This window comes from Lasiodiplodia theobromae (genome assembly GCF_012971845.1).
Source record: "Lasiodiplodia theobromae strain AM2As chromosome Unknown scaffold_1, whole genome shotgun sequence".
NCBI classification, from domain to species: Eukaryota; Fungi; Ascomycota; class Dothideomycetes; order Botryosphaeriales; family Botryosphaeriaceae; genus Lasiodiplodia; species Lasiodiplodia theobromae.
Window position 1 is genome coordinate 803,814 of NW_023336399.1, and position 14,719 is coordinate 818,532.

At 52.7% G+C, this 14,719-nt stretch overlaps 3 protein-coding genes across 3 annotated transcripts; 2 read left to right on the forward strand and 1 right to left on the reverse strand.

The window, feature by feature from the left end:
- Positions 1-4,948: 4,948 nt before the first annotated feature.
- Positions 4,949-5,920, forward strand: LTHEOB_225 (uncharacterized protein; the record flags this gene model as incomplete). Its single annotated transcript, XM_035511041.1, has 6 exons — positions 4,949-5,184; positions 5,238-5,296; positions 5,358-5,420; positions 5,481-5,558; positions 5,622-5,699; positions 5,757-5,920. 6 exons carry the CDS (start codon positions 4,949-4,951, stop codon positions 5,918-5,920), a joined length of 678 nt encoding a protein of 225 aa, XP_035372227.1.
- Positions 5,921-6,853: 933 nt separating this feature from the next.
- Positions 6,854-7,480, forward strand: LTHEOB_226 (Mip transporter; the record flags this gene model as incomplete). Its single annotated transcript, XM_035511052.1, has 1 exon — positions 6,854-7,480. The coding sequence occupies one exon, from the start codon at positions 6,854-6,856 to the stop codon at positions 7,478-7,480; it is 627 nt and encodes a 208-aa protein (XP_035372228.1).
- A 741-nt stretch (positions 7,481-8,221) lies between these two features.
- LTHEOB_227 (Carbohydrate-binding protein) lies at positions 8,222-10,597 on the reverse strand (the record flags this gene model as incomplete). The annotated part of the gene is made up of 1 exon (XM_035511063.1): positions 8,222-10,597. One exon carries the CDS (start codon positions 10,595-10,597, stop codon positions 8,222-8,224), a length of 2,376 nt encoding a protein of 791 aa, XP_035372229.1.
- Between the last annotated feature and the right edge of the window lie 4,122 nt (positions 10,598-14,719).

A 14,719-nucleotide genomic window follows, 5' to 3' on the forward strand; every position in this document is an offset into this window, starting at 1 on the left:
ATCCTGAGCGGACAAAGGTCGTGCTTGCTGATGGTTGGACATCAGAAGAATACTCTAGTACAGAAGAAGAGATGGTTTCAGAAAGTAGGGGCCACGGGACTGGGCGTTCAGCACAAAGGATTATTGTATAGTGACAACACAACGCTAGTAGTCAAACGTTGAAAATACAGGATTTCAGTGTCTGCTCAGCCCAGACGAAACAGAGGAAGCAGCTGCTCCAGCTGATATTTCCTTGAAAGATCCCAGAAAATTACAGAAACCCGCAAGATTGGGCGAAGAATAGCAAAGAAGAGCTCAGCGATCCAGGATTGCATGCTGGCAAGGGTGGGTCGAAGAAGCGAAGCTCACTTCACCGCGGCCAATCATGTATGCGTAGACCCACAGCCCTTCCACACCTCAACAGACGTGTCAGACCCCACACCTGAGGCAGCTACCTGATCACGAATTTTTCCATAGCATAGCTTCTCTCTCTCTGGCAAAGACATGAGAATGTCCATGCTGGTGTCATGGACGCCAGCGCAGCGCACAGCATACGGGACTGTATTGGCCCTACATGTTCTTCTTATCCAAAAATCTTTCGAATGGTCCTCGCAGAAGACGTGTATCGAAATGACAGCGTCGAACCGACTCCCGATGATTTGGAGCAAATTTTCTCCGCGCCGTGCCTTACTTGCGACGCGATAGAGCATGACTTAAGTATGCTTTGTTCACACTGCCAACACCTCCGACTCCACCATTTGTTTGTCTGTTTGGAGCAAACACTGCCTACAAGGGTCCCTCTCGTCAACATAGGCTCTCTGAAAGATCTTTCTCAACGCCAATCTTGTCACTTTTGTGGAATGATAGTGGAGCTGTTCAGATTACCGCAGGATGTTCTGGAAATGGACGAGGACAACAGATCGGCGGCAATTGTATTGCTCGGAGGGCTGAGAGACCCTCGCAAGCACAGTTCTGAATCACCCCAGGGGCTCAAGCAACCCCAACTCATTCAGGTGGACCTCGCAAGAGAGTTATCATCCGACATGGCCTACCTGGATTCGCGACATGTGAAGGTTTTCAGCCCGGGCACTTGGGCCGCCAGTCCATCTATCGATATCAGAGCCCCAAGCGAGAATTCCCGTATTGCTAGCGCGAGAGCAGACTTGTCGAAGGCGAGGAGTTGGTTGTATCAAAAACCTGCAATCATGAGAAAAAGTCACTCCGGTCTTTCAAAAGGTCTTCGAATGCTGAAAATTCGAATTAAGCAAAAGTTTTCGATGTACCTACATCGGTCTTCAAGAAAGTCATCGACGACAATCCACGGCCTTCCCACCGATTTCGCTTTAATCGATGTACGCCGGAAATGCATTGTGAGAGCACCAAAGAACCCAAAGTTCGCGGCTTTGAGTTACGTATGGGGAGAGTGTCAGCGGCACACAGTCGAAGCACGCAGATCCAATCTCAAAACTCTCAGAAAGCCGGGTGCATTGGCACCTGATACCTTACCAAAGACAATATGGGATGCGATGACTGTCTGCCAGGAACTGGATACGCCCTACTTATGGGTGGACCGCCTGTGCATTGTACAGGACGAATCTGCCCAAAAACATGACCAGATTGGAGCAATGGATGCCATATACTCTTCAGCATTCTTTACAATTTGTGAAGCAGCTGGAACAAATTCCGACCACGGACTCTCAGGGGTTAGCACGACCACCAAGCAATTCTTTTGGCCTTACTTGCAACTGGGACGACTAAGGTTATTGCCCCTGCTTCCAAACATCAACTGGAGCATAGCGAGATCTGTTTGGAATTCTCGCGGCTGGACGTACCAGGAGGCCATCCTTTCCGAGAGGTTACTGGTTTTCACACCTTGGCAGATGTTTTTCCGATACGGCGGTACGGTTCTCTCAGAGGATTCGCTTGCAGTAAACGCACCATGGTCGACTCTTGAGACTCTCCCTCCTGGCAGGACCTACAAGGAAGGTAGCTCTTACCTTGTTTTTCAGCAGTATGCAAGATGTGTGTTTCTGTATTCGCGTCGCGAGCTGAAATATACTTCGGATGTATACAACGCCTTTGCTGGTATCTTCAAGCGCTTGTACTCGGACTTAGCTGCTAATATCTGCGGGCTTCCGGAAAGTGCGTTCGACTACGCGATCCTATGGCGAGGGTCATTCGGTGCTGCGGGAGAGAGAGTCGACCATGAGAACCTTCGAATCCCCTCGTGGGCTTGGCCTTCGTGGGATGGCGAGGTGGATTATTTGCAAAATGTCATGCTCAACACAATAGGATCAGTGGCCAGGTGGGCCATCAAAGATGAGAAGGGCCACTTGAGGATACTTTCATCGACAAGTGATGTTTCCGGACACTGGAATACAGATGCATCGTCGAGTCGTCATTTAGAGCCACTTCTGAGACATACTGGCAGCTATTCTCAACGAGCCCCAACTGATCCACGTCAGTATATGCTTGCTGCGTGGCAAAGCTGTATCGAGACACCCATGCCACGCGAGCTTTCGGCGGAAAAACATCAAGAGCCCTGCCAAAGATGGCGTACTTACGAAGATTTTTGGAAAGAAGTTCACGGCTCTCATCGGTTCCCGACACTGGGTTCAGATACGCGCTTGCCACTCACCAAGTTGCTGCTCGTACGGACGTCCGTTGCTGAACTCAACCTTGTTAGGTTTCCTGCCAATCTCAAGCGCTCAGAATTGGACTGCGATTTCTTCATAGTTGATACCAAGGGCGTACGCATTGGTTTATTCTATATACCGCCGGACTTTTGCGAATCACAATTGGGCATGACCGCGCCAGGGGCTTACGCTGGCTCTTTCACCTTTCTCGCTCTATCAATAGCTTACAGCTCAGAACAATCATCTTGGCTGATTGACAAGGATGGTGATATTTATTCATCTACGGAAAGGTCAGGGTCTTCACTTGTTTTATCTAAGTACTCAGACTGATCGACAAGGATACAGACTTGATTCTAATGACCCATCGGAGAAACTTTCACGTTTTGACGAAGAACAGCTGGAGTTCACTTGTCGAGATAGCGAAGGAAAACCTCTTGATCCACCTCCGGTACTAAATGTGATGCTTGTGGGCTGGAAAGGCTCTGTGGCGTATCGCATTGGGATCGGCGAAATTCTGTTGGCCCGATGGGAATCCTGTAATCCCACTTTTCGAACCATTGCCCTCATGTGAAGGTGCTGGTTTACATTATCCAAAATTTCCTTGAGTGACAGCGAGCTCGTCTCTGCTCAGTTTGTGCTTGAGAGGAGGTCCTTTCCTAAACACAACCCGATCCGTGGAGTCCATGAATCTTCGCAAGGATATGTTCGGAACACGGTCTTGCAATGGACTCCTCTGCTATTGGTTTTCTCTTTATATTTGTAATGGTTCCGCTTTGAGCCCTCCCAGAATTGAGTCATTCCAAAATAAAGCTCTTACTTTTCACCTTCAATCCCAGCGTTTCCCTGCTGTTCTTGCCTAAGGTGGCTAGAGGTTACTAGCGTACTCTTTAGCGAAGGCCCACTGGAGGACTAAAAAAAGGAAAGGAGCGGCCCGAAAGACAAAACGAAACGCAAAACGTACAACAGCCGGGATTCCCCAATGGTCACCCACTTGAGTACTAATCGGCCGGTTCGCAGCTTAAGTACGGCTGAGCGGACGGGAAGCCCTGCATTCTGCGACCTATGGTCGTACGTGATAGAGGAGGTTGGAAATTGAAATTATATTCTCCATTTAACAGACAGTCGCCTGGCTGTCCGCTAGTAGCTGGTCGTAGATTGATTGACATGCGCTAAAGGAATGCAATCCAAGGGTTTCTGCTTTCTAAACTGTATTCGTATGTGAACAGTTATGCACTCACGCGTTGATCTTACAATCCGTTGAGCAGCCCAAAGACTACGCCCACGGCTTTGACCGCAGCTGAACGTCACATCATACACCTTGCTCCTCTGTCCATGTACGCTGCTGGCAATGAGTGGGTTCACCCAGTGTTGGGATGATGTCTGCTCGTGTCAAGTTTGAAGAAAGGTAAATTACATGGGGACAATTCGTGTTTCAAACAGTGTTGTCACCAACCTGAAGCTGGTGCTGTAGATGACTGTATGTCTCTTTTCTAGCCTTGTGGAAGACAGGCCGATGAATATGTGAAGTGGATTTGGCTTTCCAGCACCCGAATTATTTTTTATGAATATAATTACGCACAATATAGGCGGGCAATTTCAAAGACTGACAGAAGTAGCAATGCGAAAAATGACCAGAAGCAGTACGAAAAATAGCCAAAAGCGGCAGGAGAAAAAAAAAAGGTCAGGCCACAACCGAACGAATCTTGCATGTCGCAGATACATTTTTAAGACAGGGTCAGATCAGACTATCCGTCAAGCGCACCAACTCCGGTATCTCATTCCTTCTCCGCTCGAATGCTGCATCGTCCGGCGACGCCTGCCTTTTGCAATTCGTGACGCACGTCCCCAAACATCAATGCTTACGCTACGAATTCTGCCGTTAGTATATTAAACGGCTCTGCTTCCCCACAGATAATAAGCTTTTCCAGCTCAGTGCCCAGGAAAGTGATTGCTTAAGTACAACACCACGGAGTCTATTGATATGGTTGAAAAGATCATAAGAGAATGGGGTCAACGAGCGGCTAAACGGACACTCGGGACCGCCTTCCGTTTATTAAGTTGGCCGAAACAGCCGTTTCGTTTCGGGTCTTTTGTTAGCCATAGAGCAGTCCCTAGCTCAGGGGCTTGCTCGTGTTTGAATTCATGATGCGTGCAAGGGTTATTTCTGTCCACTCTTTTGTTTCATACAAACAACTCGCACTGCTGTTCACGCTACATCGTGTATATAAGTCGCCCATCTTCTATAGATCAATCCATAGCGCACTTTGACTTCTCTCCAAGATCTCATATCCACTCCGGAACTTTTTCTTTTTCAAGCAAACATCGCAACCACCATGAAGACTTTCGCAGCTGCCGGCGTCCTTTTGACGCTCACCCACCAAGCCGTCGCCAACCTCGACGTCGTCACCCTCTTCGCGAACTCCGACGCGTGGATCCAGGAAGCGTCCGCCACCCTCGTCGTCGGAGACATCCCCAACCCCATCACGGGAGACGTTGCTCTGTGGAGTGCCATCATGATGGAAAACGAGGCCTCCTTCCTCCAGGGAGTAACCGAGAACGCTCCTGCGGGGTAATGGCTAAACCTAAAAATTGCTGGAGGAGATATGACTAAGACATCTACAGCCTCGGGTACTGCACCGACCTCGGAAGCAACTGGTGTAACTTTGCATACGCGCTTATTGGTAAATATGGCCGGTTTCATGACTCTGCTTGAATGCATTGCTAACGTGACGTGATGAACAGGCTCGGATGCCAAGAATGGGACCCCGGTCAAGGCCGCTGCTGGGTCGCGGATCAAGACGCATTGTATGCAGGATCGAAGTTGTAGCTCTTGATGGCACTTCAGCTGATGCATTTCTTTTTCAGACAAGTTGAACTCCGAAACGCAAATGTGGGACCAGAACCTCTACGTCAACGACGAGCTTGTGTCCACCGTCTCGACCAGTACGTCACCAAAGTTTGGAGCGTCTCTTTCTTCAGTTGCAGAACTAACAGCATCTTTTACAGGCAAGGGAGAGCACGGCGAGATCTTTTACATCTCAATCGAGTGTGCCGCTGGCACTTGTGCCACTGCTCCTGCTCACAGTAAGTCTCCGAATTCCCATCACCCTGTAAAGTAAGTGATGACTAAAACATCTATAGGCTGGGAGGATGTATCCATTACGCTGAGCCAAGCGGATGAGAGCTTTTGCCACACTGGAAGTTGGGAACAGGGCGCGACGGGAGGAGAGATGTCGACTTCGGACGGTGGCAAGACCTGGAACTTTACCACGCTTAAGGTCCCGGACACCGCTGTGCAGAATTAAGTGACCTACAATCTTGTAGGTGCTTCTCGGCGGTGCAGCACGAACGGACTGGTTTGTTTTGTGACAGTGAGGATGCATCTGCTGTCTTTTCGGTACTTTTATCATATTTCAACCATCATCAACAGCATCTTTGCGACGCCTTTCCAATGGTCGTGCGTGACAGAATTATTATACGGCTATTTTTGATATTTGAATTGCTGGCCGGTAGATAGCGGGGCGGGCGGGCGTGCCGTAATACTCCCGGACACTGCCGGATAGTGACGCGGACGCCGTTATGATTGATTTTTAATTGATTGTGTGTTGTCTTCCGCTGCCAAGGGAGTGCAAAGGAGTTTTGCTTGGGCTTGCATCGCTTGGCTCCTTTAAGGACTGAGTGCCGAGAAGCTAGCACGATATCAGCGGCGGAACGGGGCGGGATTGATTGGGATGTGGAGTGTTGTTGATTCGTCGAGGGGCTTGACGAGAATGATAATCAGGGCGGAGGTGGCTGAAGAGTGGAGTGCAGGTACATACAATACGTACCTGCCCGCTGGCACAAGTTAACCATACCTGGAAATCAAGAGGTTTGCACCACAAAAAGGTTCTAAATGAATTCGAGCACAATACAGGGAACGCGGTATACCTTCTTGATTGACTCCATCTCCTCAAATGCTCTCTCTATTTATTTACAGCGTTGGAACGGGTGCTTACAAAGCATTTATTTGTAAGGTTCGTAAGCGCTTACAGACCGCCTCACCCGAATATCCCTTCGAAACTACGACCTTTCTGCTACAGCACCTGAACAATGCGCTACGGAATTAACTCCGCCGTGATGGTCAGCGGTTGGGGATTCAGCGGTACGCTTATGCTTGGTAAAAGCGGGTGGTGGACTACCCGTCTACCTTATATTCACCCCATCTTCCCTGTTCGAAAATCGATGCATCGGCACCGAACATGGAGAACCCTAAGAGCGCCACCGAAGAGACCCAGCAGGCCTTGCCCTTCGCGGGCAGGCTCGGAGCGAACCAACGATTCACCATCTCCGATAAAGACCAACCAGAAGCACGCCCATTCGCCGGCCGAATCGGCGGCAACCAGGCCTTTACCGTATCCCACCACAACCCGGACGCCGAGGAAATCGTCAAGGAAACGCCCGACGCCGCTCCTCTCCGCAACTTCAAGGACGCAATCGACCTGCGCGGCTTCCTCCAACCGGTCATCTGGAAAGCCGCCATCGTGGAATGCTGGGGCGTGTCGATGCTCGTGTTTTCGACCGGCCTGATCGGGATAGCCCTCGGACCGTACCGCGCAGCGAACGTCGTCGGCGTGTCGCTGGTCGGGGCGCTGACGAACTGGTTCTCCGTCTCTCTGTTCATTCTCGCGGCGGGCCCGGCGTCGGGCGGCCACCTCAATCCGTTCATCACCATGTCGACGTTTGCGGCGGGGCTGTCGACGTTGTCGCGGTCGGTGCTGTATATAATTGCCCAGTGCATCGGAGCGGTGGCCGGGGCGTTTCTCCTGAAGCTGGGGGTCAGCGGGGCGGATTACTTCGCTCTTGTAAGCGATGATTTGATACGGTAATGCGGGCAGAGTTGAGCTGATATGTGGTGGTGGTGGTATGTAGGGGGTAATTCCTGGATGCACCATCGACACTTCGCTCGTCAGCTACGGCCAGTCGTATGTTTTGGAATTCGGCTCGTATCTCGTGGCCGTCTTCCTTTCCTTTGGCGTCGGCCTTGATCCGCGGCAAGGCGAAGTTTTCGGACCGGCTTTGAGTCCGATATTGGTTGGATTGACGGTAGCATTCACAGGCTTTGCGACGGGATTCTTAAAGGAGGGTTGGGGCGGGGCGTGTAAGCTGTTTCCTGACTATAAATCCCATCCTTTACAGAAGTTGGATGTTTACAAGCTGACACTTCGTTCTTTTAGCGCTTAATCCGGCGAGGTGTTTTGGGCTGATGGCGGCGAAGGAAGACATGCATGCGCACTGGATCCATTGGTTAGCGGCGGCGACGGCCTCGGCTTTCAACGGCGTTGTGTATCATACGATACCGCCACATGGCCGAAAGCCGAAAGTCCTAAACAGTAATTGTTGATCCTCATGGACAAGTGTTGAGAAGGGAATCCAGGGGCAAAGTTAGAGTCAAAAGATAGCTCAGAGGCTTGGTGCATGAAGGACGACAGGTGGAAAAAAAGATTTCAAGAAATGATTCATCTCATTGCTCTATTAAGAAACTCCCAAACCCAACCCAACCAATTAATCAGAGAGATATCGTTACTAAACGCCAATCAACCCAACTTTTCCCATCCATCATCATCCACTTAAGCAACAGCGCCATCCGCACCGAACTCAGTGCAGCTGTGCCAGCCCTGCTTAGTGCAGCACTCAACGCGATCATGCAGAGTCTTGTCGATCGAAACAGAGCCGCCAGACGAAGTCGAGACCTTGTACTGCGCACCGGTATCGATCTTGGTGCCCTGCGCCGCAACACGCGTGACGGTGCTGCCCTTCTGCACATAGACGTCGGCACGGTCGGCCCAGGGAGCGTCCTGGGTGACGTCAAAGTACTTGAAGTACACGACATTGCTCTCGTCCTCGCGGAACTCGAGGCTAACATGCGTGCTCTGGTGGCCCCAGGAGATCGTCGCACCGTACCAAGCCAGCGTCAGGCGGCGCGAGCCGACGGCGCCGGAGACGCGGTAGAAGACGCCGTGCGCGCCGCCGGGGTAGATGTAGATGCCGTTGCCGAGGTTGGAGTAGGCGTGCAGCTGGACGTCGGAGAACGACACGTAGCCGTCGGTGCCGACGCTGATCACATCAGAACAAGTACCGAAGGCGCAGACGCTGAAGGGCAGCTGCGCGGTGTAGGCTTGGGCGTAGTGCGCGCCGGACGGGTTGGAGGCGGGCTGGCCGTTGGTCGAGTCCCAGGCGCCGACGAGCGGGGTCCAGGCGAAGAGGGCGGGCAGCTGCGTGGGGAGCGTGCAGGAGCCGACCGAGGCGGTGGCGGTGGCCGCGACGGTGGTGGTCAGGATGGGTGCGGTCGAGGTGGCGGTGATGACATTGGTGCCCGTGGCGACGCGCGAGCAGGCGGCGGAAATCTTAGCAGCGGCCCAGCCGGAGATGGAGGCGGGGGTGGCGACGGCGCGCTTCTCGATGGCGTTGGCCGAGGAGAGGGTGTCGTTGGAGGGGATGGGGGCGACGGTGACGGTGGCAAGGACGGCGACTTCGTCGGTAGCAAGGCTGGCGACGGTGGTGTAGTCGGTGGCCGTGGCGAGGCTGGTGGTGATGGAGTCGTCGTCACGCTTCCAGACAGCGGCGCCGGTGACGGTGCCAGCAACACTGACAGTGGTGGTGGTAACAGTAGTGACCTTGGTGGTGAAGCCGCTGGGGGTGATGACGGCCGTCGTGGTCGTCACGGGGGCGCTGTAGGCCAGGTACGACGTGCAGAAGTCGGCGGCCTCGCTCTGGAGGTACGAGAGGTCGGCGTCGCAGACGGGCTGCAGCTCAGACTTGGAGTAGAAGAAGCTGTAGCTGTACGTGTACTTGGCGCCGATCGAGTCGTCGTACGAAGCAGTGTTGACGGCGTACTCGACGTCCCAGGCAGACGTGTACATTGTGCACATCTGGCCCTGGATGAAGGAGCCAGTCGAGTTGGTCTTGGTCAGGAGGTAGGTGCCGAAGCCAGCGCACAGGGGCGTGTAGCCGCTGGACGGCGGGTGGGCGATGTTGTACTCGGTCTGAGCGTCACAAGCGGCAGCGCAGAGAGTAGGGTCGAAGGGGCCATCCTGGAAGAGCTTGTAGCCCATGTAGGTCCAGGTACCAGCGCAGTCCCTCAGGGGAGCATTGAGGGCAGCATTGTCAAGGCTGAGCGGGGTGGTCCAGCCATCAACGGGGCCGCCAATCTCGTAAGAAGTGTAGGCGTTGGAACCAGCGATACCGACGTGGAAATCCGCGCGCCACTGTCCATAGTTGTTGGCCGTGGTCGTGTCGAGAGCGCTACCCCAGAAGGAGCACTTGATGTTGGCGAAGGCCTCGGGGTCCTCGCAGCCATCACCCGGCTCGACGGTAGGATCACGCTCGAAGTAGATGTTGAAAGAAAGACATCCGTCCTTGTCCGTGCAAGTCTTAGCACAGGCGGCCACATCGTAGCCAGTGTCGAGAACAGTGTAGCCAAGGTAGGCGTAGGCACTGTTGGCGCCATCGTTGTTCTTGAAGTTCTGGAAGTAGCCCTGCGGCGTGGCGGCAGCGTTGGCCACAGAGGCAATCTTGGCGTCGGCCTTGAACTTGTCGTAGGTCGACACATCGATGTCGTAGTAGTTGGAGATGGTGGCCTGAGGAGCACAAGCAGTGCGCTTCTCAAATACTTCGACGCCACGCTTGTCGGCAGTGGCAGTGGCCGTGGCAGTGGCCTCGCTCTCGCCCGCAGCGTTGATGGCAACGGTAGTGACGGCCGGGAAGACTGAGAGAGGAGTCTCGCTCAAGTCAGACTCGACAGCCGCAATGGCAGTGGCCGTGGCGTAGGGAACCTCCTGAGAGGAAACGCCCTCGACCGTGGTATAGGTCGGGACGGCGGCGCCCCTCAGGAAATCCAAGTCGAGGGCATCCGGAGTCGGGTTGACATCGGCCGGAATGTCCGTGGTGGTGGATTGGGAAGCACCCAGCGCGGCGAGCGCAGGAAGAACGATGAAGGACCGCATGATCAAGAGAGAAGACCAGAGAAATTGCTTGCTGGATGCTGATTCTAGTCGAGCATGCTGGATACTCTTTATACAGACCCTCCAGGCATGCAGAAAATCGAAAACTTCGCAGAAGCGCCGAAGGCTTCACGGCGAGGCCGACGAAGCTGAGCTGCCGCAGCCAGCTCGAAGCCATCGTGAAGCCATGGTGAAGCCATCGTGCACTTGCTTGTCCGGATTCGTGGTGTAGGCGTCTGCCAGCTGGACGGTAAGAGCCGCCGCAGTGGTTTTGGTGCGGCCGAGACCGCAGAACCAAAGGGCCGGCCGAATATAGTGGTGCGATGCCAATTCCAGCTCACGGCCAAAAGATCTCGATGCAAGCGGGTACGAGAGCGAGTTCCAAAACGGCAAAGTAGCAAGGCACATTGGTCCACGTGGCTAGCTGGCGAGTGAAAAACTAGCCTGAAGAGGCAACAAGCTGCTCGGTTCGGTGTCTTTCCCTGCGCCACCACGTTGAACTAACCCCAACGCTCAGGCACGAGCGGCTGAGAGCGCGGCCCTACCCGGCATCTGGCGTTAGCTCGAGACCGACTTAGTCTTCGCCGCGGCTCGGAAAGTCCCTTTGTGGGCTCATTCGGCATGTACCAGGTGATGAGATTTCGAAAAGGTGGATGGCTGCAGCCGGCATCTGGACCACTTTTGTCGATCGTCCCCGTGGGGATGCTGGGATAGGCAGCGGTAGCAGCCGGTAGAGGAAGGCCCAGACGTGGCGGTCCAACTGCGGCTGTGGCCCCCACCAGCAGACTTCTCCAAGCCACACGCACAAGCCACACCTCACGGCTCTTTTCGCACCGCCATTTACTACTTACCGCCTGACTGCCGCGGCGCCCGGTCCATCTTCTATTGCTTTCTCTCTCTCACCGACCACCATGCCCGCGCTCCTCGACCACCCATCAATTCCATCTTCACTTTGCATCTCAACTTAGCCCTTTGGCCCATGCATCGCATACTTCTTCCTTTTCCCATCTCCCACTCCAAATTACCTACCAAAAAGTCCGCGTCAGCAGGCGCAGAGAGGCTTGTTGCTAATTTCCGACAGCAGGGATCAAAAATCGAATCCTTGCTTAACATGGTCAAGCACTCTTTGAGGAAGAAGAGCAAAGACGATACATAGGAGAAGAGAATGCTTTGTGTGCTCTTGTCGCACTCCTGGAAGCTGAATGTGTCGACCTGGTGTTTTTCCTTGCACTGCCCTGTCACACCTCGCCGCCGTGCAGATGGCCTTGTACTACACTGTTAGGCAACGAACTCCCTGCGCCTCAAGCTACAGTCCACTCTTGCAGCCGATGGCTAGCGTGGGATTTTTTTTTTTTTGCTTATGTCATGGGTAGTTGAAGCTATCGTCCGGACGTGTATGTGGAATTCTTAATTCGACACTCTCGTCTGGACGATAGCTTCAGCTACCCACATACATTATTTTTTTCTGAGGCAGAGCTGGGGCATATTTACGCTATGTTCTAAAGCCCTGCTATTCTTCGCCCTAGCCATCGGCTGCGAGAGGGGGCTGTATCAGCTGCAATCATTGGGGTTGCATACTTGTGTTTCCGCCCCCAATATTGGATCCCGAGGCTCTGGTCAACCAGCGGATATATCGTATGACTGAGCTGAGAAAGATGTGTTACACACAAATGCACCAAGGAACTCAGTCGGTGTGGAGTATGTCGATATCTTAAGGCTAAGCTTCGAATTTAATCAGTTTCTCCTCCAGCTTGTGTGCCTGAACACCATTTGGCTCCTTGTCAGCTTCTGCCTCCGCGCGGAGTAACGTTACCTTGGAATCCGCCCCTTTGGGGGCCATGTTTCATTTTCCGCTGTCTCAACCAACTCTGACCTAAGCACCCGATACAAAAGGCGTTGCACTTGCCGTTGAAAGATTACGTTCCCACACAATCCACGCCAACCATGATCACACCTGCAAGAAATTATCCAGGAGATAATGAGAGTCTCCGAAACCGCCAATGCTTTATCCGACCAACCGACGGGCGGTTGGTCCCGTTGTTCGTCCAGAGTATTGAATCATCAGACGACCCGCCAATCCATGGCTCAGAGTGGACCCGGATCACCATGCCACCACCACAGATCCCTTCAATCATACATCTTACATACTGGATATGTTCACCAATTCTATGTGAAGGCGGTGCCGAGTACAGCCTTGACATGCGTTCTATAACTCGAGTTTTCTTGCGGTGGATGCTTACATGGCCTCTGCTGCTTTGTATGGTATGTCTCCTGCTCCTTGCGAGCTGAGTCCGGTGTGCTAAGAAAACGGAATCTTTAAGCTCTGTAAACCATACCAGGGCAATGTATGGGAAGAGGATACCAAGCATGAGAGCTTTTATGACCCAATCCCATACGACATCAGCAGAGACGACTATGCCCTGGCAGATTCTCGGATGAGTCGTGGGGTGGGTAGTAATGACGCGTGCCCCTCACAGCAAGGGATAGCTTTGAACGACATTTGGGTGCCTGCAAATTTTGAACTTCAGCAGAATCAGCAGCAAAAGACCCTATCCCCATCGGGCCACGAGACTTGGGGCCATTCTTCAAGACTCATCCGTCCACGATACCTATGCTTCCTCAGCGATACGAGCAAACATGGGTACAGACCCATGAAAGTAAAGGACTGGATTGAGGAACATGGAGATGACGGTACCGAGTTTGTCTTTGTGTCGTACACACGGAAGCAATTCCGTGTGAACACTAACCTAGAAATCTCCGAGTGGCCGCATTACAGGGATGAGGGTGAAAGAGACTGGAACCGTGAAGCTGCTAAAAGAGACAGGGAAACTCTCACCAGATGGGGCGTTGAGGCCGCGAGAGAAGCAGGAGTCGGTGCCTTTTGGATCGATTTTGAGTGTTTGAGAGAAGAAGATGGTTCAACCAAACACTCCGCGAGCAGTGACGATGTCTATTTCATCTGCGACGTTGTCCGTGCGGCTCATTCTATGATTATCGCTGTTGGGCCTCCTGTTGAAGATCGGATCCAAGGGAAATTGGTGCCGTATTGCTCTCGGATTGAAACGCGGTGGCTTCAACAGTGGGGCTCTCGTCTCTGGACGTTGCCCGAGATTTTACTTTGCCCTCCTGAGCACAGAGTAAAGCTTTATACCTCCGGTGGACCTCTGGTACCAAAAAGGATGGCCAAACGCAACTTTGCAGAACGAGCATGGAACGATGCAGAGACCGTGGTAGAGCTGCTGGATTATTACGAATCCAGAACACCAGTCTCTCAATTGGAGTTTATCAACATTGCTCTGGATTGCTTAGCAAGACGGCATACAGATCAATTCTGCAAAGCCGACATCGTCTACGCGTTGATGGGCCTGTTGCGCAAGCGACTAAAAGCAAACAAACACGACACCGGATTCCAAGCTTTTGCGAGACTCTCTCTCGCCAACGACAGCAATCGACTTCTCGAGCGCACGCTTTGTATGTTACCCCTCCGAAAAGACGCACCTTGGACCGAGATCAGAGATGCCTGGGGGGCAGAACTCCATGAAGTTGAACCAAAGTGCCAAATTGCGGAGGTGATGAGGGACGACATGGGTAACGACATTATCGTCATCGAAGGCGCATATGGGGCCACGATTCATTGGGATTGCCTGGACCCCATTCAATTCTCCAAGGAGATCTCATTGGTAAACAAAGTTGCAGCAAGAGCTTTGGTGACGCTCCCATGCTTTATTGCAGCAATCATCGGGCTTCTTATCCAAGTTGGACTTCTGGGATTTGATCCAAACGATACTTCTTCACGCCTAACACTTACTTTCGCCATGATAGTCTTCATCATCCTCATGGCTCTAATTCTATCGGCTCCAGCAATTCTCATTGCCATCTGGGGCGGGACCCTGCATTCCACTCAGGCCCGCTTCGTTGGAATTAAAGGCCACATACACAACAGCACTATCGAGCGCTACCTCTTCGGATATAATCATGGGAGGCTGAGAGAGGATCCAACGATAGCCAGAGCCCAATTTTGCCATGTCCAAAACGAAATACGGCGGGAAGTTCACAGCCTGTCTGTTGAAGATCACCTCTTTACGCTGGTCGACACTTACTCGATGACTGTTACAAGATTTAGTG